This window comes from Oryx dammah, unplaced genomic scaffold (genome assembly GCF_014754425.2).
Source record: "Oryx dammah isolate SB20612 unplaced genomic scaffold, SCBI_Odam_1.1 HiC_scaffold_3, whole genome shotgun sequence".
In the NCBI taxonomy this organism is placed as follows: domain Eukaryota; kingdom Metazoa; phylum Chordata; class Mammalia; order Artiodactyla; family Bovidae; genus Oryx; species Oryx dammah.
In genome coordinates, this window is record NW_024070187.1 from 65,180,787 (window position 1) to 65,207,548 (window position 26,762).

Sequence of the window (26,762 nt, forward strand, 5' to 3'; positions counted from 1 at the left end):
AAGAGTGATGGCCTTCAGGTAAGTTTCAAATGGTAGACATGTCTAAATCAAAACTTTTGAGATCCTAAGTGAGGAACAGTCAGGCTGTGAAGAGCTGAGTCCCTGTTATTTGAGTTGATAACATGTGGAGGCATCTATAAGAATTGATAGCAGTGTTAGCACTCACATAGCTGAGCTTTGCTGGGAAACGGAATCCACGTCGGGATTGTCCCCTGCATACTGCTTCCTCTCTGTGTGTCTTTGTTTCTCCTCCGTGCTGCTACCTGTGTCCCTTTCTGTGTGTCTTAACTTTCAAACTCCAGAATCTCTATCCAATACAGAGTATACATAATGTGTAGAATGAACATTCAAGGACATTTCATAGCCCACTGCCCAGTTTTTTTTAAGTCTTTCTTTGCATCAGAGTGTTGTGGCTAGCCTGGGGAAGTCCTGTGATCAGAGTATGGTCAAATAAGTATAAAAAATAATGGCTGTGGACATGACTCACCCCCAGAAGACTATTTTATGCACAGTATAACAATTACAAAGGGGTATCCAGTGGTATCGGAGAAGGCAATGGCACCCCACTCCAATATTCTTGCCTGGAAAATCCCAGGGACAGGGGAGCCTGGTGGGCTGCTGTCTATGGGGTCGCACAGAGTCGGACACAACTGAAGCGACTTAGCAGCAGCAGCAGCAGCAGCAGCAGCATCCAGTGGTATCATGGAAACAGCTGAAATAAAACAATCTCTTGGGGGTGATCTCTAAGTTATACTTGCAGTAGTTAACTATTTGTTGAATGCATAACTGTATATTAAGTGCTGTAATAAACCTTTCATTTTACTATCTCAATTAATTCTAAACTCATGGGGAGAAAGCAAAACCTCCGAAGATTAAGTGAACTGGTAAGGGAGCTAGTAAAAAATAAAACTGAAATTGAATTCAGGTCTATTTTACTCCAAATCCTATGTTCTTTCAAATAATTGTGATACTACATGACTATAGTTTCTAGAAATGCAACTCAGCCATGGATTTTAGAAAAAATTATCACAACTGACAGCACATCATACTTAACTCAAAAGTGGACTACTCATACAGAGTACTATACTGTATGAGCACTCATAGAGAGTACTCACAGACACCAGCCTATGCACATTATGACTGGTTTGTTATATCATGAGCAACCAGAACCCCAAAGCTCCTCAGTTGGCTGTTTTCCTGAGTGAGCATTATTTATTCAGTTCACATTAATATATTTAAATCTAGTAAATATCTGCTGGTGTCTATGTGCTAGATACTGTGGGCATACAAAGATGAATGAGACATGGGCTACACCCTCAAAAGCATGGAGTGGGGATCCAGGTGAAAAAGCCAAATTATGACCATTCTGAGTAGAAAAGGTAAATGCTGTCTCTAGTAGAGAATTTAACAAAGTAACAAAGAGCAGAATAAGGGGAAGATTAGCTTGCCTTGGAGAGGGGATTAGGGAGTTCTTTGTAGAATTCAACTAGTATCAACTTGGGTCTTGGAGATAAGTAGGATTTTGATTTTTAAGAAAAGGAAAAAGCACAACCAAAGACAGAGATATGGAAAAATACAAGAATGTTAAGGAAATAGCCTTTCATGTCAGCAGGAGGGTACACTTGAGTGGGCAGGTAGTCAAGGGACAAATGATTTTGGAAAAGTAGGTTGAGACAGATTATTGAGAACCTTGCTTGACAGAGTCTTGACTTCTCTTTTGAGAGGAATGGCAACTATAAGCAATTTTATTCTGCCAAACAAATCTTCCCTGCAATATGAATCAGGAAACCTCACAAATACTTCCCGAGGTGACTCCATACTCAACTACAGCATTATCTGCCTTCATGTACAGTTGTAGTGTGGCAACCTGCTGGTATTTTCAACCACTCCCTTGGAAACTGGAGCTCACGACTACCATCTAAAGTGTCCTCTTTAAATATTTCAAATATGAAGGCCACTGGTTGTACACATACATGCACATACACACTTATACCTAAGGAAGGGGATGGAGAAAGAGCGAGTGAGAAAGAGATGTGCTGTGAGCACAGGAAGGATTTTTATAAGCTTGTCTTTCATCTTGTAGAAGAAACAAACATGATGTAGCATGTCTATTTATAGATCTCTAAAAATGATTTCTAGTCAGGTAATCTTGCAAAATCAGGGAATGCGTATATAACATAATGAATATTTAAATGTAATGGGAACTTCAGATCCTCTTGAAACTAAGGTATTTCAGTGGCAACATCAGAAGGTACTGATGCCAAGGGGATGAGAATCGTTACCATGGCAACTCCCAGGCTGACTCACTCATAGATAACGCCTTAAACTTGTGACATGAGAGAGATTGCTTGAGGATTTTTAACACTGTACTAAAATACACATTGCTTCATGCAGATGAGAAAATATATCAGCATAGCATTCCCCCGCCCTCCCTAAGGCTTTCTATGACATTTCTAGACAAAACCTATCTTGTCCTTCAGTTTCTCCATGTTTGGGATGGAGAAATGGCTCCGGAGGAGTTGTGGAGAATTGAAAGAAAACTAAACTGCTCTTCAGAAATCAAATTCTGCATTCTGCTGGCAGATATCATTTTAGTGGTCATACTACTTCCTGATCTTTGATTTCCATTCACATCTGAGCTGGGGATTCCACTTCCAATATACTTCAGAACTACATGTTGTAGAAAGAACTACATGTGAAGCCAGAAGTAAGTAACTTGGAGGGATAGGAAAACACACAGTACCAGAAATTAAAGATAATAGAACTCTCTCTCTCTCCCTATTCTTCTTTTCCTCTAGTATTCATGAAAATGTTTTTGTAGGCAACACTAAGAGAAGGTTCCAGGTTTACATTCCTTTTGCTGCAGTGGAAAGAGAGGACTGTAGGGAATTGACTAAGTATAAAATGACATACATGGAGTCAGGAACAGATTTTATAGAACTAATGAAAATATAGATATTGTTCATTTAGGATTTTGAAGAACACTGAGGGAATATCGAGGTCACTGTTTCTCAAATTAAGATCTGAAAATTAATAGCATAATAATCTCCTTGAAAGTATCAATCAAAAAAATGTAGATTCAGAACTGTACTCCTCAGAAATCAAACTCAGTGGTCCAAGCAGTCGTGGTGGTAATTATGTACACTGAATGTGAGAATTGTTCATCTAGTCAACCTACTCATTTTACGGCGTGTAAAAGCTCCCTGTTTGAGAGTTTGATTTGCCAAAGATTATCCACAGGTCTAAAACTCACTTCTCCAAATCCTCAGATTCATTTTCATTAGTAAACCAAGTTTCCCACATGAATTTTTTAAGGAAATGTATTAAATTTTAAAAATTTTATTTATTTACTTTTAGTGAAATATAGTTGATTTACAATATTGTGGGGGCTTCCCTGGTGGCTCAGATGGTAAAGAATCTGCTTGCAATGAAGAAGATCTGGGTTCAATCCCTGATTCAGGAAGATCCCTTGAAGAAGGAAATGGCTACTCATTCCAGTATTCTTGCTTGGAGAATTCCTTGGACAGAGGAGTCTGGCTGGCTACAGTCCATGGGGTCACAAAGAGTTGGCCATGACTGATGACTAACACTTTTATACTTTCACTTTCATTTTACAACATTGTGTTAATTTCAGGTATACAATAATATGATTCAGTTTAGATAAATTGATGGATAGATGTAAATATTCTTTTTTGAAATTTTTTATTATAGGATATTACAACATAATGTTTTTAATAATATAAAAGTTATTATATGACTGCATTAATACCCTTTAAATATCCTTAAAATGAATGCAGTGGAGTGTGATGCCACAGTGTAAGTAGAATTTTGATTGACTGGGTAGGGAATTATTCACGGAGATTTCTTTTGGGGATTCATTTTGTTGCCGAAGACCAACTTTGAAATACATACATCCCCTAGTGGGTGCATAAGGCACACTAAAAGTAAACAAAATAATGTAATTTAAAAAGTGAGTCTTGCTAGTCATTTACATCATATTTTAAGTAAGAAAACAGTTTTCACAGCTAACGACTGAAAGTTCATTATCATGGTTTGGGGATTCATCGATAGATTTTGATGCTGAGACTATTCAGTGTCGCTAATACCTCATTCCCTCCTTTGTGTGATACGGATCAGTTGCTTGGATTCATGCACTGAAAGAGCATCTTGATTCTCAGCCAGTACAAAAAGACTGATATGCACTAAACTTATGTCTTAGGCCCTTGTCTTGCCTCAATCTCTGAATTTACTTTGATAACCTCATTTAATCACATAGCCATGGTGTTGATGAGGATTCATTAATCTATATTCTCTATATCTTTCTACAACTTTATGTCAGCTAATATATCTATATCTGCACTTCAAGCACTTCAGAAAAATATCCAATCCAAATACATCAATTTTCCCCTAAATTCCAGTACTTCTGCATTTTCCCTTCATCTCCCATATCTACAACAATGAGTTTAAACCCATTCTCTTTCCTTTCAACATTTTATCTCTACTCCCCTTTTCACCCTCCCCCTACATTTTCTGCCTCCATTCAGGCTCATAGTATGTTACACTTGTATTGCAAAGTTTCACTGTTTGGTAACTTAGCTGTATGCCTCAGGCTTTTTCCTCACTCCAATCATTCAAAAAGTTCTTGTTGGGTACTTACATACCTCCTGGAATAGGAAATGGCAACCCACTCCAGTATTCTCATCTAGAAAATTCCATGGACAGAGGAGCATGGTAGGAAATGGCAACCCACTCCAGTATTCTCATCTAGAAAATTCCATGGACAGAGGAGCATGGTAGGCTACAGTCCATGGGGTCACAAAAGAGTTGGATACAGCTGAGTAATTGAGCATACGCTCACTAATCCGCAGGCCCTGTACTCAGCACTAGGGGATAATCAGATAGATATGCCCTCACGAGACTCACAGTCTAGTAGTGGAGGAAATAGACAGGCACCAACTGTGGTGTTGGAGAAGACTCTTGAGAGTCCCTTGGACTGCAAGGAGATCCAACCAGTCCATTCTAAAGGAAATCAATTCTGGGTGTTCATTGGAAGGACTGATGTTGAAGCTGAAACTCCAATATTTTGGCCACCTGATGCAAAGAGCTGACTCATTTGAAAAGATCCTGATGTTGAGAAAGATTGAAGGCAGGAGTAGAAGGGGAAAACAGAGGATGAGATGGTTAGATGTCATCACCAACTCAGTGGATATGAGTTTGGGTAAACTTCGGGAGTTGGTGATGGACAGGGAGGCCTGGCATGCTGCGGTTCATGGAGTTACAAAGAGTTGGACATGACTGAGGGACTGAACTGAACTGAACTGAAACCAATTTCCTTGTAGAATGATTCAGGCTACAACGAGAAGGGGCTGTGGGAGCAGAGTGGCAAACTCAGACTTCCTGGTTCCTGATTAGGGAGAAAAAGGTGTAATTTGGCTTCCAATCTGAGACCTACATCAGTTAGGGATAGTCAGGCAAAGAAGAGAGCAAGAGTGAGTGTTTTAGGCCCAGAAGAAGCATCATGTGTCTGAGGAACTGGACAAGTCAAAGAGGAGTCAAGTTAGAAGTGTGGCTGGAAAGAGAGGAACAGATGAGGTACATCATTTGCCTTAGGGAATTTTTCCTCATAACACTGAGGATCCATTAAAGCTTAAGTTGGAGCAATATAATCATAATTGTAATTTTTTTTTAATTGGAATATCCGTTTATCAGCCATACAACAAATGATCTAGAGAGGAGCTAAAGGCAGATGACTAGTCAGGAGCCCTACTGCAGTAAATCAGGTAAGAAATGATAAAGGCCAAACTAGATCGTGCTGCTCAGTCGCTTCAGTCATGTCCGACTCTGTGCAACCCCACAGACGGCAGCCCACCAGGCTCCCCCGTCCCTGGGATTCTCCAGGCAAGAACACTGGAGTGGGTTGCCATTTCCTTCTCCAATGCATGAAAGTGAAAAGGGAAAGTGAAGTCGCTCAGTGGTGTCCGACTCTTAGCGACCCCAGGGAGTGCAGCCCACCAGGCTCCTCCATCCATGGGATTTTCCAGGCAAGAGTACTGGAGTGGGGTGCCATTGCCTTCTCCAAACTAGATCATAGAAACTATAAAAAGAATATAGAGATATTTTTTATGGAATAGAAAGACCAGGTTTTATTGATTTATTTAATGTGGAAAGTGAGGAATAGAAAAGAATCAAGACTCCTTCTAGCTTCTGATTTGGTCCACAGGATAGATGACTGTACCATTCACTAGGAATAACAATGGAGACGGGGGACCAGATTTAAGTGTGGATGGGCATGATTCTATTGGGGACCATGGATGGTTCTTTCATTCAGCATCCTCTCATCTTGGTGTTGGAAGTGTAGAAGTAAACCATAATATCTCTATTCTCAATGAATTTATGCTCCCCTTCTCCTAGAGGGTTATCATGCACAATGTTAAATAAAAGATCCTTAACCTGTAGGTAATACCCATGTTTGCCTTTCATCTTACTGTCACTTAGAAATAATTTCTAATTTGGGAAATATGTTTCTGTTGTTGTTGTGTCCAATTCTTTGCAACCCCATGGACTGCAGCACACCAGGCTTTTCCATCCTATCTCCTGGAGTTTACTCAAACTCATGTCCATTGAGTCAGCAATGCCATCCAACCATCTCATCCTGTCATCCCCTTCTCATCCTGCCCTCAGCCTTTCCCAATAAGTTGACTCTTCATATTAATTCAGCTCAGTCACTCAGTCATGTCTGACTCTTTGCAACTCCATGAACCACAGCATGCCAGGCCTCCCTGTCCATCAACAACTCCCGGAGTCCACTCAAACCCACGTCCATTGAGTCAGTGATGCCATACAACCATCTCATTCACTGTCATCCCCTTCTCCTCCTGCCCTCAAGCTTTCCCAGCATCAGGGTCTTTTCCAATGAGTCAGCTCTTCACATCAGGTGGCCAAAGTATTCGAGTTTCAGCTTCAACATCAGTCCTTCCAATGAATACCCAGGACTGATCTCCTTTAGGATGGACTGGTTGGATCTCCTCGCAGTCCAAGGGACTCTCAAGAGTGTTCTCCAACACCACAGTTCAAAAGCATCACTTCTTCAGTGCTCAGCTTTCTTTATCATCCAACTCTCACATCCATACATGACCACTGGAAAAACAGGTGGCCAAAATATTGGAACTTCAGCTTCAGCATCAGTCCTTCCAATGAATATTCAGGGCTGATTTCCTTTAGGATTAACTGGGTTGATTTCCTTGCTATCCAGGGGACCATGAAGAGTCTTCTCCTGCACCAGTTTGAAAACATCAATTCTTTGACACTCAGCCTTCTTTATGATCCAGTTCTCACATTCACACATGACTATTGGAAAAACCATAGCTTTGACTAGATGGACCTTTGTTGGCAAGGTAATGTCTCTGCTTTTTAATAATCTGTTTATGTTTGCCATAGCTTTCCTTCCAAGGAGCAGTTCAGTTCAGTTGTGTCTGACTCTTTGCAACCCATGGTCTGCAGCACACCAGCCTTCCCTGTCCATCACCAACACCTGGATCTTGCTCATACTCATGTCCATTGAGTCGGTGATGCCATCCAACCATCTCATCCTCTGTCATCTCCTTCTCCTGCCTTCAGTCTTTCCCAGCATCAGGATCTTTTCCAATGAGTCAGTTCTTCGTATCAGGTGGCCAAAGTATTGGAGTTTCAGCTTCAGCATCAGTCCTTCCAATGAATATTCAGGACTTATTTCCTTTATGATTGACTGGTTGGATCTCCTTGCAGTCCAAGGGACTCTCAAGAGTCTTCTCCAACACTACAGTTTAAAAGCATCAATTCAAGGAGCAAGTGTCTTTTAATTTCATGGCTGCAGTCACTGTCTGCTGTGATTTTGGAGCTGAAGAAGATAAAATCTGCCACTGTTTCCACTTTTGCCCCATCTGTTTGCTATAAAGTGATGGGACCAGATGCCATGATCTTAGTTTTTTGAATGTTGAGTTTTAAGCCAACTTTTTCACTCTCCTCTTTCACTCTCATCAATAGGCTGTCTTCACTTTGTGCTTTTAAAGTGGTATCATCTGCATATCTGAGGTTGTTGATATTTCTCCCAAGAATCTTGATTCCAGCTTGTGATTCATATATATGGGAAATATAGCTGCTACCATAACTCATGACTAAGGAGGTTTTTCTTTGAAAGTGGTAAAATGCTTTGGCAGGCTTTTGAATGTGAATGCCATGCCACCAAAAGAAAATTATTCTATTTCCTGTACTTGAGGATTATTATAGAATAAACATGTTGTCTTTCCTTCAGCTCACATTTGAAGACTCATCCAGGGAAGTGATAAATGATTGACTGTATTTAGCATTCCTTGGGGTTTTCAACAGCACACAGATAAGAGTATGGCAGCTGTGTTCATTACCATCACCAGCTGATGAAGGGGAGTTCATGGATAAAACCTCAGAGGGCTGAAAAGTTTACATTAGAACTGAATGTTAGTGACTAATAGGTATCCATGAAACAGCAAGGCAGAAGTTAGCCTTAGACAAGAGATAAACCTTGTCCTAGGAGGAAAATTTTTTGTGCTTGTTTTTACGCCCTTGTTTATTATGTGATATAGTGGAAAGAGCTAGGAACTTAAAGTCAGACAGATTTGGGTTCAAATTACAGCTCCAACTTTTTCTAGGAGTCATTTTGGGCATCCCTTAAACTCAGAGTCTCTGCTTTATAAAAAGGGAATATTAATTTCAACTTCATAGAGCTGTTATGAGGTTTAAATAATATAACATGTTGAAAGCACCTAGCAAATTGCTGGTCTTATAGCTAAACATTTGGTAACAGAAAGCTCTTATTATTTGGAGAAGGCAATGGCAACCCACTCCAGAACTCTTGCCTGGAAAATCCCATGGACGGAGGAGCCTGGTGGGCTGCACTCCATGGGGTCCCTAGGAGTCGGACACGACTGAGCGACTTCATTTTGACTTTTCACTTTCATGCATTGGAGAAGGAAATGGCAACCCATTCCAGTGTTCTTGCCTGGAGAATCCCAGGGACGGGGAACCTGGTAGGCTGCCGTCTATGGGTTCGCACAGAGTCGGACACGACTGAAGTGACTTAGCAGCTCTTATTAGTCAGTCTTTAGTGGAGAAAAAAATCAGTAACTTAGTTAAAGAGAAGAAAAATATGTCATAGGCATTGCATTGTCCTATAACCTGCTTCAGGCTACCTGATTTTCCTTATTTATTCAATTACAGTTTTCTGGGACTATTATATACATTATTTCAATTCATCGTTTCAACAATCTTGTTGACAGTTTTACAGCCCATCACACAGGTAAGGAGATTGAGTGTCAGAATAGCTGACAAATTTGCTCCAAGATCCCAGGACTAATGAACAATGAATCTTTAACTAGATTCCAACTCTCCCAATTCAGTTTTACTTGCAGACTTAATTGATAGCTCTGTTTGTTTTAACATGGTGTTAGCCTAGAGGTTTTATTTCTGAATGGATCTACTCTATATACTTAATGCAAATCTACTAAGATATGCATATTTGTTATAGGTCCAAGGATGATTTTGAAGCTATATAAGAGGAAAAGTAAGCTTATCAAAATTATTAGCTTTAAAATTCACAAACCATTTTTTCCACACTGCCAAAGGAATTCTTAAAGTGGTTTTTGGTCATTATGGCGTACAAGGTTGCCAATGTCTTCTGTAGCAATATGTGCCAGGTTACATTTTAGCCAGATCCAGTCAAAGATTAACAGAAGTTTGAACAGATGCTCAATGAGGTTAAGCCACTGGAGATGGCCAATATGGATATTTATGTAGTTCTTGGGTTTTATAGACCTGACTTTAAGGCCTTAGTTAATGCTTTCTATAAGTTTAAATTTTAATTCAATATTTAGAAAATTATTGTACCACAGGAGCAGTCTATGATTTTATTTTTATTTACTTTAGCAAGTTATTATATTAAGCTCCAGAGTATGGTATCATATAACACAAAGGGTGCAATGAAACACCAGTACTTGTGCTACTTATATCTATTATCTATATGTCTATCTATAGAGAGAGAAGAGTTATTGCAACACTATTTTTAAGTTGTAGAAGAACCTGGAACAACTTCAATTACCATTAACATAATAATGACTGATATGTTATTCTATACTGTGTAGCCACTAAATGCAATGAGTCATATTTTACCCATTGATTTGGAGGAAGTTCTGAGTTGTCATTAGGAAAAGAAGATGCAATAAGCATGGACTGATTTCAGAGAGCTTTCATAAACATACATTTTAGGGAATTGAATTAATGGCATAGATATCAAAGGTAAGCTGTTTTGATTTAAAATATTTTTTGTCAAACTGGATCAGGGAAAGGAAAGCCAGCTCTCTTTCTATTTTTACCTCCTCCTTGAAAACTCATGGATTCCAGTTACCAGGTCCCAGAATTTAAGGGCATACCATTCAAACATCTCAACCAATTTATGGGTAAATTAACTTTTGAAGACTGACCTAGGAATACAACCACTCATTATTATGTTATCGCTACAGAGACATTAATGTCTGAAGTCCACATAATCTATTTACAAATGCTGTGTTACAATATATAAACAGAGCACCAGGGAAATTTGTATAATATACAGTTTTTGCACTGCACAGACACATCTTGTCCACTGAGTGAATGATATGGAAATCTAATCTCTGCTTCCCACCCCCTCAAACTCTTCGTCCTACTGTGGGGCTGAGATAGCAGGAGGAAGAAGAGCTATTGTGTAATACCTACAAATAGATTTTTTTTTTTTTACAGACTCCCTAAAGGTAGATAAATGAGTCAAAGTATAATGGAGAGTCATGGAATAGCAAAAAGGTAATTGGGAAAGAAGACAAAAGGAAAATCTATGCTTTTCTGAGGAAAGGCAGATATAGATTATGACGGACTTAAATCAGGGGTTATCAACAAGGGGGAATTTCACCTCCCCTCCTACCATCCTGGGGACATTTGGTAATGTCTGCAGCCATCTCTGATTGTCACGGCTGTGGGGCTGGTCCCGAAATCTAGTGAATAAAGGCCAAGGGTGCAGCTAATGCTGCATCCTAGAATACACAGATGCAGCCTCCTACGTAGAGTAAGTATTCAATCCAAAATTTTAATAGTGCTGCAGTTGATAAGCCAAACTCTAAATGAATACACATTCTACTTAAAAAGATACTAAAATGTTAGGAAGGATTGAAGGCTTGCTGAAAGGAGATTGGCACTAAAATTGCATCTTGCCTGATGCATTATTCTTCCTGAAAGTTAAATATTTTATTATTGGAGCCATTGTTTCATGCTTCTCAATAAGCTGCCAAGTAATGTGTTTTTAATGTGGAAAAAAAAAATGTCTCCTAGTTCCAAAATTTTTCTTTCTCAAAAGTAACTTGTTTTATCTGATTTGAACTTCTGTATGCCATTTTCTAAAATTTCTGCACAAATAAGAAATCCAAATCTTTAGAGAATTTTTTCTTGATATTTTGTTCCATCCATTATTTATATCAAGTTGTTACTGAGAACTCTTTCCTGAACTTCTAAATTTCAAAATATGGAAGTCACAGAGGATGTTGTCCAAAGATTTTCAGTTTCTTGTACAGACACAATGAATGTTTTTTTAAAAAAGAATGATTCACAAAAGTGAACATAATATACCACTATTTTTAAAAACAATGACAAAAGTTCTGGAGTCCCTGGAATAGGAAGAAGCAACTCACTCTGGTGTTCTTGCCTGGAAAATTCCATGGACAGAGGCACCTAGCAGGCTACAGTCCATGGGGTCTCAAAGATCAGACATGATTGAGCAATTCAGCATGCATGCATGTATATATGTTCCTAGACAGTTGCATCAGCAAACATAAAATGTTGCCCACCAAGTTACTAATTAGTGAAAGAAAGTACAATGGAGGAAGCAAGATTGCTCAATAATAAATAGGCAAATAAATAAATAGCTGTGGAAAAGGTAACAATGTTTATGATAAAAAGTAGGTTATATAGAATGATTTTTTTTTCTTTTAAAGCTGATGGGAAAAAACTAGATACCAAATGTTGATGGTGATTATCTCTGAATGGAAAATTAAAACAAAATCCAAAACACCAACATGTTACAGAAAAAAGAAGATGGAATAAAAGAATGAATGTGGTAAAGTTGATATTTGGACATTATAATTGGCTACCTATTCTATTTTGAGAGTTCCCCAGGGACTCCCCAGAGATCATTAGCTAACATCTCTTTAAGATGATAATTTGATGGAAATCAATCTTCCTGTTAGAAAAATCTAAAAATAAGGTTTCTGAGAGTGTGCTAACGATTCCTTTCCAGGAAGGTAAATTAAAGTTTTAAGAGATATCAGAAGTGCTTGATTCTAGAGATATCACTATAGCCCTTTTAAGAATCCCTCTTATTCCACCCTATTAAATTTAAGCTAAGAGTTCCTAAGATCTCATTCTCCTCCAACAAAACAGTACCAGACCTAGAATTTTTGCTATTAACTGTGCCCTTTACACTCTCTATATATTACAAGATCACACATCACAAGAGAAAACTACTTTCCTAGGCTAGAAAATGCTTATAAATTTTTTTTCATCTCTTCTAAGTCATGTGTTCTTGATAACATCTTGGTTTAATCCTGATTCCCACATACTTTCACAGGTTAGCTCAGTTCATAGCTCGACTTTTTCAAGTTGTCATGCATACCACACGCTGATTTCTATTCTGGTCATGGATTCATAGTCCAGCTCAGCGTGGTCAGGCAGATCCACCCCATTCTGCATTAGATCCTCCATAGAACTGATTTTATTTCTACTCTTACTTCAATATTGGGGAAAATAGAAACAGTAATTCTCTTTGAACCTCTGGAACTCAAGAACTTTGAAAAACAGTGTGTCATAACTCATTAATTATGTGGTTTTAAATGTCAGTGGTTTATGAATCATTCTCCTGATAAATTAATCATTAATATAATATTTTATTGAGAATTTTGACTACTAACTTGTGAATGAATTTGAAAGTTGTTCTGAATAGAGATCTATTTTTAAAGCTTTAGTATATATAGGCTTGGAGAAGGCAATGGCACCCCACTCCAGTACTCTTGCCTGGAAAATCCCATGGGTGGAGGGGCCTGGTGGGCTGCAGTCCATGGGGTCGCTAAGAGTCGGACATGACTGAGCGACTTCACTTTGACTTTTCACTTTTATGCATTGGAGAAGGAAATGGCAACCCACTCCAGTGTTCTTGCCTGGAGAATCCCAGGGACAGGGGAGCCTGGTGGGCTGCCGTCTATGGGGTCGCACAGAGTCGGACACGACTGAAGTGACTTAGCAGCAGCATATATAGGCTTATACTTCCAAAATGACTTGTGATATAATTCAAAATATGTCTATTAATACTTTGTAGAAAGTCACTATTAATTCATTCCTAAAGAGTATGTTTATTTCAAATGCCATATGCTTTTATCATCTCCCAGAAATTCATCAATTTCTAAATTTGTGGGAATTACGGGCTCACTAGGGAAGCTCACTCCATGGTCAATCTTGAATGGTTAGAGAATGGAAACTCTGGGTTATTAATTGTTTTGCCTAACTGAGAGTCTCCACGTATTTTAAAAAGATAACCAAGATTTCAAAATTTAAGATGAGTTTGCACTAACCCACTTAGTGCTGATATCAAGTGCCCCAAACAGCACTACTTAATTCATATTCAGCTAATATTTTGAGCTCTTGCTATTATTGGTGCACTAAGCTGAAACCTAAAAATATAAACTTTTGCCCTTGGGGGAGTTCGAAATCTAGTGGGACTGAGAAATAGTTACAATATAAGTACTACAATCAAAGTAGAAGAAGACTATTCTGAGAACTCAAAGGAGGATTAATCCCAGAATCAGATTTCCCAGGGGTGCTGTCCTCTTCTCACCTTCTGCTGTCTCCATGGTGCGTTGATCCATTCCCACGGCGGCATCTATCTCTCACGACTCACTTAGCTTTGTTCCTCCCTGAGCGCTGCCTTCCTGTATTTTTTGGCTCATAACTACTTACTCGGCACCTTACATGCAACTGCCACTAACACCCACAACACAAAGTAGCCTGTAAATGAGTAAATGAATCATCCTCAGTCCCAAATCTTCAATTCTTACTATTTTTATCCATGTACTCATTTGGGTCAGAAACCCTATAGTCATCCTTGATGCCCTCTTCTCTCTGTCCTCCCGTATCAATGTCACCATTTCCATTTTCTTTCCTCCACCTCCCCATTAGGACTAACTCTGACTTTGCTATTCTCTAAGCAAACGCCAGAGCTTATAAAACTGATAACCTCCTACTCAATAATCTTGTCTCCAGTGATAGACTGCCAGTGAAAAGAAGTGGAGTTTTCTGAGTATCTGAAGTGGAAGGAATTTCATGCAGGGAGCTGGTTACGGAGGTGATGGAAGGACTGACAAGCCTATGGAGGCCAGTGGGATAGCTTGGAAATGAACGATGCTCAGTCTCGCCTCCTGGTTTAGGAGTTCTTTGAGGTAGGCAGGGGAAATGTATTATACAACATTTTCTCCTAAGCATCTGGCATAATACAGTATTTTCTAGTCAACAATGGCAAAAGGCTGACAGAATGAATTAGTCATTCTCATAATCTAAGATCTTTTGACTTAGAAGTTTCTAGCAAATTTTCCCTGCTTTAGGCCCAACTTTTCAATATATCTTACCATGGAAACAACTTGAGTTATTTGTTCTTCTGATTAATTAGGTTCTAGATAAGACATTTAAACTGCCACTGGATGAAATACAAATTTTATCATATCATTTTTAGGAAATTGGGTTCATTGTAAAGAAAAAATGCATTTTCACTTTTTTTAATAATTAATCTTTACAGCTTATAAAGTAGATATTAGATCACAGATGCTGAGATTTTTAAATTGTACAGTCTCAGTTTTGTATAGTGAGAGTCTCCTGCAGTTCATTGCATTGGGACACAAGGTCATACTCCAGTTGTCATGTTAGTGTCCTGTGTGCCCATGTGACTTCCTTAGATAACTCCCATTGGTATAAACCTACAGCTCTCAATGTTTTTGTTCACCCAGAAGATCACTTCATTCCCAGATTGTTCAGAACACTACACAAGACTGACAAAAATCTGACTATACAGATGGATAAACCACATGGGGCTTATTAGGATGAGATAAAGATAAAAGAAGATCATGAAGCATAGTACAAGCTGCAGTTGTTGAAAAAAAATCAATAAAAAGAAAAACATGGGCTTTGAAAAAATGAGATTGTATGTATTTTAAAGATATTAAAACAAAACATGGCTAAGGAGTAAGCACAACAAATATGTATTAATAGTTAGCATAATACTAGATGATAAGATGAAAGATTAGAAATGAACAGAAAATCTGGAAACACAGTGATGCATTTCTGCTGCAGAATGTACTTAATGGTGACACTGATACACAAAACATTCATTTAAGCAGGAGTCTCAATTAGAAACAGATGTTGTGTGATTCTTTTCAATTACAACCTAAATTGGCTTATTTATCAGGCAATTTTTCACCAAAGTTTGTTTTTGTGAGATGAATTTGTTTTGTTTTCTCATCCTTATAAGAAGTACTGTTCATTGCCATCTTATGCATTTAGTCTCCAGGTTACATTTCTGGATAATTGTCATTGTGTTTGATAGAGAATTGTCTCCATAGAAGTAAATATATCTTCTATCACTTTCCTTGCTCTCTTGGTTAATAAACAATATCAAATATGTCTCTTCCTCCTTTTTTCCAGTCATTTATCATCTCTGAGTGTCAGATTTCTCATAATACCTCCCTTTTTCAAAATCAATGAGATAGGCCAGATGATTTTGATTTTCTTGGGTTTTTACAATATGTATAATTATTGCTTAATGAAATTCTCATATGAACATCAATCTGCATAATCATTATGGCTTCTTTTGGTTTGAGGAAATAAAGATGAAATCAATTTAGTGCAAAGAAAGTGAAGTTTCTTGTAACAATACAAAGGCTTATAAGAAGTATAGAAGTTTATATATAAACTTTATATAAGAAGTTTATATTGAAGTATAGAACATTTCCAGACCTCAGGAGAGCTAGAAATAAGAAACAGGAAGTTCTTTATGAACTTGGCCATTCGTTGTCTAACAATGTCAGACTCTTTCTCCTATGGCTCTTTTCTGCATCTTTCTCCATTTTCTTTCTTCTTTTGCAGGCTGGCTTCTTTTTTATTCAAGCTCCCCTCTTTTTTACTTCATACAAGCAGTGTAGCCCTAGTTCTATGTCGTGACCTTTGCACTTGGTACTACAGCTGCTGTATCAGATCCTTTTGTAGTTGTTGATTCACTAAGTCATTTCTAATTCTTTGTGACCCTATAAACTGTAGCCGAGCAGGCTCCTCTGTCTATGGGATTCTCCTGGCAAGAATACCTAGAAAACTATACAAAAAAGATCTTCATGACCCAGATAACCACAATGGTGTGATCACTCACCTAGAGCCAGACCTCCTGGAATATGAAGCATCACTACGAACAAAGCTAGTGGAGGTGATAGAATTCCTGTTATTTCAAATCCTAAAAGATGATGCTGTGAAAGTGCTGCACTCAATATGCCAGCAAATTTGGAAAATTCAGCGGTGGCCACAGGACTGGAAAAGGTCAGTTTTCATTCCAATCCCAAAGAAAGGCAATGCCAAAGAGTGTTCAAACTACCACACAATTGCACTCATCTCACATGACAGCAAAGTAATGTTCAAAATTCTCCAAGCCAGCCTTCAGCAGTATGTGAACCATGAACTTCCAAATGTTCAACCTGGATTTAGAGAAGGCAGAGGAACCGGAGATCAAATTGGCAACATCTGCAGGATCATTGAAAAAGCACAAGAGTTCGAGAAAAATATCTACTTCTTTATTGACTACGCCAAAGCCTTTGACTGTGTGGATCACAGCAAACTATGGAAAATTCTTCAAGAGATGGGAATACCAGGCCACATAATACCCTGCCTCCTGAGAAATCTGTATGCAGGTCAAGAAACAACAGTTAGAATTGGACATGGAACAACAGACAGATTCCAAATTGGGAAAGGAGTACGTCAAGGCTGTATATTGTCACCCTGCTTATTTAACTTATATGCAAAGTACATCATGCGAAATGCCAGGCTGGATGAAGCACAAGCTGGAATCAAGATTGCCGGGAGAATTATCAATAACCTCAGATATGCAGATGACACCACCCTTATGGCAGAAAGCGAAGAACTAAAGAGCCTCTTGATGAAAGTGAAAAAGATGGCTTAAAGCTCAACATTCAGAAAACTAAGATCATGGCATCCAGTCCCATCACTTCATGGCAAATAGATGGGGAAAAAATGGAAACAATGACAGACTTTATTTGGGAGGCTCCAAAATCACTGCCGATGGTGACTGCAGCCATGAAATTAAAAGATGCTTGCTCCTTGGAAGAAAAGCTATGACCAACCTAGACAGCATATTATAAAGCAGAGACATTACTTTGCCAACAAAAGTCCATCTACTCAAAGCTATGGTTTTTCCTGTGGTCATGTATGGATGTAAGAGTTGGACTGTGAAGAAAGCTGGGCACCAATGAATTGATGCTTTTGAACTGTGGTGTTGAAGAAGACTCTTGAGAGTCCCTTGGACTGCAAGAAGATCCAGACTGTCAATCCTAGAAGAAATCAGTCCTTCATATTCATTGGAAGGACTGATGCTGAAGCTGAAACTCCAATACTTTGGCTACCAGATGCAAAGAACTGACTCATTGGAAAAGACCCTGATACTGGGAAAGATTGAAGGTGGGAGAAGAAGGGGATGGCAGAGGATGAGATGGTTGGATGGCATCACTGACACGATGGACATGAGTTTGAGTAAACTCCAGGAGTTGGTGATGAACTGGGAAGTCTGGTGTTCTGCAGTCCATGGGGTTGCAGTTGGACACAACTGAGTGACTGAAATGAACTGAACTGAACTGAGCTATTCCCTTCTCCAGAGGTTCTTCCAGGCTCAGGAATCGAACCTGCATCTCCTGCATTAGCAGACAGATTCTTTAGTACTGAGCCAACAGGGAAGCCCATCAGATCCTTTATCCAATAGCAAATTTCTGGGAGAGGATTCTGATTGGCCCATCTCATCTTCTTGAGTCAGGCACAAGTTTATCACCTGCCTATAAATCATCTGGTCTTAGATTAGATATCTACTCTTCATTCCAAAGGTGGGAAGAGGGCAGAATCGTGTGATATAGAACATGGTCACACTCAGCAGGAACTGTAGGCAGGGCAGTTTACCACAGAAGTTTCTGTAGAAGTGATGCACAGCTCAACTACAATCAGTTTTGGGGGAAAGCAACCTAAGTTTTGGAAAGAGTGGATCTCAGAGTTCAACTAAGATGGCATAAAAGTTTTATAAGGAACAGAGAAGTGTGCTTGGGACTCCTTGTGATGCATAATGTGCAATCAAATCAATGAAATATAAGATACAAATGTGTGCAAGGGCTTTGGTTCTTATATATATGTAAGTTCTCCCTCTTTTGAAAAGGAGTTTGAAAAGGAGGGATTGCTCATATGATCCTTCTGAGTAGATGCAATATTATTAGTGTTAAATAAATATTTTGTCTCTTCACTATTGAATTAGAGTTGTGTGCTGATTGTGGAGGCAGCTAATAAGAGACTTTCACTTTTCTAGCCCACTATGCAGTCTTCTTAGAGCTCATTTTATTAAAATATATACCTCAATATACTTGCCAAAACCATATAACTTTTTCACTCTTCTGATGCTAGATAATTAAGGAATTTTTGTCAATGATCTCTAATGTTAAAGCGGCAAATTATGAACCATCTAGTGTTAGCATTCCTTACACAAAGTTTTAGGAATATATTAAAAGTTTGAGTAGACATGTTGAAGATATTATTTTACTAATAATACAGTTATCTCACTGATACTAGAAAGGAAGATATTTTCATTTAAGGCAGAGTTCATAACCTTGACAGTATTGACACTTGGAGTCAGTTAATTCTTTGTTATAGGGGATGCATGGTGCAGTGTATTAGGCTGGGGAGCGTATCTGGCCACTACCCATAGATGCTGGTGTTACCAAGTCCAAGTTCTTACTGGTCACAGCACAACAAACCAATAAATCAAAAGGTGAAGTATTAGGGCAAGGAACAGTGACTTCATTCAGAAAGCCAGAAAACTGCGAAGATGGCACACCAGTGTCCCAAAGAACCATCTTATTTGAGTAAGAATCCAGGCTTCTTTTATACTAAAAGGGGAGGCGGTGGGACTGGTTGTTGTAGACTTCTTGATGCCAGAATCCTTTGTTTTTTCAGCTGTCAACATAGGTCTGGTCACCATGGTTCCTGTAAACCTCCAACAAGACAATTGTTATGCTCTGCTCTGCAACTTTTCATCTCAGTATAAATGGAAAAGTGTTAAAGCTTCAAAGGTCAAGCCTATGAGGCAGATTATGAAGAAGGGCTATTATGTATGTTTCATGCTATACGAAACAGTCTTTTACAAAGGTGCAGAGCCAGCATGACTCAGCACCAGCAGCAGGGCACAAAGATTAAAGCTGAAAGAATAGATCCCGTATGGAGTCAGGTTTGTTCTTCTCTGTGATATTAGCTGCACACAGAGTATTCTCAGTTGTGACAACTAAAACTGTCTTCAGACATTGTGAAATATTCTCTGGCTAACAAAATCATCCAGAGTTCAAAACTACTGCTCTAAAATGAATGTTCCCCTTTTCTATCTGACTCGTTTCACTAAACATAGTACCCTCTAGGCCCATCCATGTTATAAATGGCAAAATTCCATTATTTTTATGGCTGAGTGACATTATATATATATATATCCATATCCATTTATCTGTTGATGGACACAAGTTGATTACATATCTTGGAAAGACAAATACTGTATGTTGTCACTTATGTGTGGAATCTAAAAAATAAAATAAAGGAATATAACAAAGCGGAAACAGACTCACAGATATAGAGAATAAACTAGTGGTTACCAGCAGGAAGGGAGAAGAGGGGAGGGGCAAGAAAGACAGGTGTAGGGGATCAAGAGGTACAAACTTCTGTGTATAAAATAAATAAGATAGAAGGATATATTGTGCAGCACAGGGAATATCACAAATATTTTGTAATCACCTTAAATGGAATATAATCTATAAAAATTTTGAATCATACGCTGTAAACCTGAAACTAAATTGTGAATCAACTGTACTTCAGTAACAATAAAAGTATATAAAAGAATATTACCTTTATTCTCCAAAAGGACTGCTTTCATTTATTAGAAATATTTTCTTATTTCTTTAAGCATTTTTAGATTTAAAAAGGATGGGTTTTGGAGATAACTGACTTGATATTGTTTATCCTGCTTTTCTTCAATGAATCAAATTCTCTCATGCCTGAATTAGCCTGACCAATTTCATTAGGAATCTCATACCAGTTAATCCCATTAATTTGCTTCAGTGTCAAAGAATCTCCTATGGCCCATAGTTTCTAAATATGTCATACTTTCTGTCAAGGAGTAGCTTGCACACTTGAGAAAGGTAGTTGAACAATATCATACACCTGAAAGAAAAATGATTTTAGAGTTCTTGGCCAAAGTATAAAAACCTTTCATTTCTTTCTGAAAAATTTCCATCCTCCCTGGAGTGCTTACACTTTGACCTAATGAAAAATTAGTAGAAAATCTGTTGTATCAGAGAAAAAAAAAATACAGCAATTTTAAGCCTTTCTTTTCCATCTAAAAAATAGACTACACCAAAGAATACTTAGGCTTTATTATAAGCAGATATGACTGTAAATATTTATACTAAAGTGCAGATAAAAAAATAATTTATTTAAAATTCAGTAAGTAGTTTCCTAGAGATGTAAACATAAATTCTCTTAGGGAGAATTGCCTATATCATGAGGTGGTGAGAATGAAATGTAATAATAGATATGAAGCTCTATGGAAACCACAGAGCATATAGCATTTTCTAGAAAGAAATTATTATCATGCTTGTGGTAAAATATGCATAGGAAGGATATATTACTCTGTTTTAAGTCTTTCCACATTGTGCATAATTATCATCATGATTATCATTAGTTTCAAAAAGTTTTTTGAAGGTTATCAAACTCATGGGTCCATATTTGCATTTATCATAGAATCAGGTCCTAGATTAAGATGATAACCCTAGAAATGCATAAGAAGAAAAGTCCTAAAAGGTACTTGTTCTGCATCACCCACTTCCTAGAGTTAAATACCAGCATCCATGGATGAGAAAGAAGGCTGAGCACTGAAGAATTGATGCTTTCCAACTCTGGTGCTAAGGAGAAGACTCTTGAGTGTCTCTTGGACTGCAAGATCAAACCGGTCAATCCTAAAGGAAATCAACTCTGAATACTCATTGGAGGGACTGATGCTGGAGCTGAAGCTCCAATACTTTGGCCACCTGATGCAAAGAACTGACTCATTCAAAAAGACACTGATGCTGGAAAAGATTGAGGGCAGGAGGATAACGGGGCTACAGAATATGAGATGGTTGGATGGCATCTTGACTCAATGGATATGAGTTTGAGCAAACTGGGAGATAGTGAAGGACAGGGAAGCCTTGGGTACTACAGTCCACGGGGTCACAAAGAGTCATACTACTGAGCAGCTGAACAACAACAACATAAATTTCCACTGAATGATTTCTTATTGCCCATAGAGTAAATTACTGCTTTAATTGGGAAACATGGTGTGATGTTTAGTCAATATTTATTGAAAACAGAGTGAGTTGTATAGAGCAAAGATCTCAGCACATGTGTGTAGTTCTTTCTTTACAGAAAACAAGATTTTCCAGAAAGGGAAAGGGAAAAGTACACACACACACACACACACACACACACACATGCATGCACTTAATTTATGCGGAGGTTACTCAAGTTGACGTTATTTTCTCCTTCCACTTGCCATTGTTTACTTACCACAAGCATATTTTAATTATCACATTAGTTAATAGAATATTGTCATTATAATCATTTGTACTTTACAATAAGTTTTTCCTCATCACACATTAAAACTCCTTTTAATGAAGAGACTGTAGTGTAAGGATTTTTCCTCATAGTCTTATTGTGAGGGAATCCTCTGCAGCACTTGAGAGAGCTGGAGGTTAATGAGTATTCAGCATGAGTAGTGAAACATGTAACCCGTTGCTGGTCATGCTGATCCCTGTGACAATGTTTACAATAATGTATCTTGAGGTAGCTATTAGTTGTATTACATTGTCTGAATTACAAACAAGACCCCAACAAGACTTACAACACAGACAAGCACTTATTTTCATGGTTACTGGGGTCTTTCTGCCTACAAGTTCTTTTATAAACATCTCTTTAAAAGTGGCAATGCCTATGAAAATAAATATGTACATTACAAGTAGTTTGGAAGTATATTAATCTTTAAACAGCAGTGAATAATCCTGAAGATAATATATTTGTTTAGCATATTAGTTTCTAAAATACCTGCACCCTAATTTTCCTAAGCAATGTTTTCAATAAGCCAATAAAATGCTATTATTTTTATTTTAGAAGTGAGACATTGGAGATAACAGTGGGTTAAGTTAGTAGCTCACAGTTACATAGCTCTACAAGTGGTAGATTTTGGCATCAAGATGTTTTAGAATCTAAGGCTCAGAATCTGTCCAATCTATTGTACTCCAAAAAGGTATGATGTTTACAGCTTAAAGAGGATGCAAATGAGAATGTCAGCAATTGAGAAGAGAAGTGTACATAACCCTGTAGGTTCTCTTTTTCAGTTCTCCTTTAAGTGAAGATAGGGTGGAAGGAACTTTCAGATCTATAAAAGGGATATTGTATGATTAATAGTGAGCAAATGTCCTTCTCACTGAACATGAAAGTTAAATTATTGTAAGTTTGTTTCTGACTAAACAATGTAAACATTCTTGAATATAGTGGTTAAAGGACATTGGAACTCATTGTCCAGAATAAATATTGAAGACAATATCATTTAGGATATTTCACAAATGTATTAATATCCATATAGGGATCTAGATGAAGGACAGTTGACCCAGATGTAAGACATGAGCAGAGTCAGCGAACCAGTGAAGTTGCTCAATCGTGTCTGACTCTTTGCGATCCCATGGACTGTAGCCTACAAGGCTCCTCCATCCATGGAATTTTCCAGAGTACTGGAGTGGATTGCCATTTCCTTCTCCAGGGATCTTCCCAACCTGGGGATCAAACCCAGGTCTCCCACATTGCAGGCAGACGCTTTATTGTCCGAGTTACCAAGAAAGCCTGAGCAGAGTCAATGTTTCTCAAATTAGTTCAGTCACTCAGTCGTGTCCAACTCTGCGATGCCATGGACTGCAGCATGCCAGACTTCCCTGTCCATCACCAACTCCCGGAGCCTACTCAAACTCATGTCCCTTGTGTTGGTGATGCCATCCAACCATCTCATCCTCTGTCATCCCCTTCTCTTCCTGCCTTTAGTCTTTTCCAGCATCAGAGTCTTTTCCAATGAGTCATTTCATCACATCCAATGTATTGGAGTTTCAGCTTCTGCATCAGTCCTTCCAGTGAATATTCAGGACTGATTTCCTTTAGGATCGACTGGTTGGATCTCCTTGCAGTCCAAGGGACTCTCAAGAGTCTTCTTCAACATCACAGTTCAAAAGTATCAATTCTTCGGCACTCAGCTTTCTTTAGAGTCCAACTCTCACATCCATACATGACTACTGGAAAAACCATAGCTTTGACTAGATGGACATTTGTTGGTAAACTGATGTTTCTGCTTTTTAATATGCTGTCTAGGTTGGTCATAGCTTTTCTTCCAAGGAGCAAGCGTCTTTTAATTTCATGGGCTTCCCTTGTGGCTCAGCTGGTTTCTCAAAGAGTTGTATGTGTATATATATGTGTGTGTGTGTGTGTGTGTGTGTGTATATATATATATATATATATATATATATATAAAACAATGGCAGTATACAGAGTTGTGCAGGAGTTATATTGTGTTTCTTAATTGTTGCTAATGCATTCAGCTAAAGCTATTGACAGATAAATGTCCTTTAAAAGAAAAAGTGAACCATCTTTTTTAATGATATTGGGACCCACAACTTAAGCCTTTATGATGTTATTGTGACCTCATATTCTTTTAATGGACAATTTGCCTGGTGGCTCAGATGGTAAAGAGTCTGCCTGCAATGCAGTGGACCTGGGTTCCATCCCCGGGGTTGGGAATGTCCCCTGGAGAAGAGAATGGCAACCCACTCCAGTATTCTTGCTTGGAGAATCCCATGGACAGAGGAGCCTGATGGGCTACAGTCCTTAGGGTGGCAAAGAGTCAGACAAGACTGAAGCAACTGAGCAAGCACACACACCGCTCATGTCCGTTCTCAGGCCAAATGAGTATCTCCATCCACCTGTTCTACATAAACTACTTTTTACGATTGATAGACAAGTCATAATTTGCTATAAAAATCCAGATAATGGAAACTGATAACCTTTATAAGGCAAACAACGCTATTCGTTCAGAAGGTATTTTGCAGTTTAGAGCACATCTTTTCCTTATAAATGCACCCATTTTTAGTTATTATTTAACATACTCCTTCAAAACAGTACTATAAATACAACATCCAGGGGTAGATATTTGTGAACATAAATCTCTAAGTACAACTTCCCTTAACGGCCTTCCTGTGATTTCATGACCTTAACTTCAAACGTTAAAATTCAATTAAATGGATTTACTCTATATTGGTACAAATGCTTCTGCATGCTCTAGTACTTCTAACCTGTTGGTTGCCTTATACTTGGAGGTGCAACTCACAGCATATTCAAATGTAACCTCATAGCGGGCCTGAAGAATGCTAAGTCTCTGGGCATCCACAGTACCACATACCATCAGGTTCTTAACAAAAAGGTTTTTAGCTGAACTGAAGAAAATGATGATGATGATGATGGTAAAATTCTTTTTTTTTTTTTTTGGTTTCCTTTCTTTTACAGGATTATACTCTCACCATGTATTTCCAGCAGTCTTGGAAAGACAAAAGGCTTTCTTATTCTGGAATCCCACTAAACCTCACACTAGACAACAGGGTGGCTGATCAACTCTGGGTACCAGACACCTACTTTCTGAATGACAAGAAATCCTTTGTGCATGGGGTTACAGTGAAAAATCGCATGATCCGCCTGCATCCTGATGGAACAGTTCTCTACGGACTCCGGTAAAGAGTTTTGTGTTTCATAGTTTATTGCTGTGCATATCGTTAACTTTTACTTTTGGAAATGCGCAGAAGGGAGAAAGTCAAGTAGGTAAATATGTAGACTCTCTAATCTTGATGATAAAATTATATTAAAGTTCAGAAAAATCTCTTTAGAACTATTTGAGCTAAAGCTAGACAACTTTGTCCATCAAAAGTAAATGATTTGTTCTTATCTTTAAATAATAAACATAGTAATAGAAATATGTTTTTGCTAGATAGATTTCACATCTAGTTTATTCTTGGTTACATCTTCTTTAGGCAGTTGCTTGATTATCTCAGGTCTACCCAGACTGAATGTTTTCTGGGTATTCTGTGTAGCTACTTGATTATGAAATTATTATGAATTTGGAAACAATATTCTGAAGAAATTGGAAAATATTTTGTTGGTGACTCTGAGAAGATTCAGAGTGATTTCATTCCCTTAAATTTATGTGTTTCCACTTTTTTTTTCATATATATGATCCACTTTAAGTTGATTGTTCTGTTTCTTATGAGGTAGGGGTTGAAGTTCATTTTTTTCCATATGGCTATCCAGTTATTCTAGCCCTATTTATTGAAAAGTCTTTGCTTTTCGCATTAGACTGTGTTGGTACCTTTGACTGGATGAGTGGGGTCTATTTTTAGGTCCTATTCTGTTCCTTTGTTCTCTATGTCCATCCTTAGACAGTATCACACTATTTAATTACCATATCACACTATTTAATTACAATATCTATAAGGTAAGTCATGAAGTCACATGTCTTTCAATTTTATACTGACTGTTTAAGATTGTTTTGGAAATGCTAATACCTTTGCATCTCACTATATAACTTCTAGGATCAACTTCTCGATTTTTATCCAAAAAAGTCTGCTGGAATTATAATTGAGATTGTATTGAATCTCTACATCAGTGCAGAGAGAATTAATTTAAAGTTATGAAGCTTTTTAATCCATGAATATATCTGTATTTATTTATCTTTTTCTCAGCAATATTTTTCATCACACTGTGTTTGTTTATTTTTTTAAGAATCAAGTATAAAAGAGGTCTTGTACACTGATAGAGGTCTATTACTAACCTTCATGTAATTAAGTTTACTAAAACTTTTAGGCTACAATTCAAATCAGCTTCCAGTTTTACCAGAAAATATCTGAATTGTAACATATTATTGTAGGATATGAAGTGTGGTGGTTCTTTAATCTTTGTTGTCACCTTTTGTGATCCCTTTGAGAAGCTGATGAAATTCTCCTATTGTTTTAGAGTGGTCATAAGTCCCCTAAAATCCTTTTATATAGCATCAATGCCAAGGTAAAACTGTACTTAAGGGCCAAAAGTGTATAATTAACGTGTATCTGATATCTGAAAACATATGCAAGTAAAAAGAATGCATCTGTGATAAAACTTTTGAACTTAACCTAATGGTTGGTTATTTAGTTGATGGCTTTGGTCTTCCTTTGCACAGTGACATAGTATCAGTTGATCTTGGCAAAATGATCTTTGGAATTTTCTCACCCTTTCAGTAC

General features: G+C 38.0%; 1 protein-coding gene across 1 annotated transcript in view; it reads left to right on the plus strand.

Annotated features, from left to right (window-relative positions):
- Window positions 1-26,762, plus strand: part of GABRB1 (gamma-aminobutyric acid type A receptor subunit beta1) — a 434,566-nt gene that overhangs the window by 138,322 nt on the left and 269,482 nt on the right. The window contains exon 4 of the mRNA XM_040238143.1: window positions 25,003-25,223. Coding sequence (XP_040094077.1) covers window positions 25,003-25,223 — 221 coding nt within the window. The remainder of the gene's footprint in view (window positions 1-25,002; window positions 25,224-26,762) is intronic.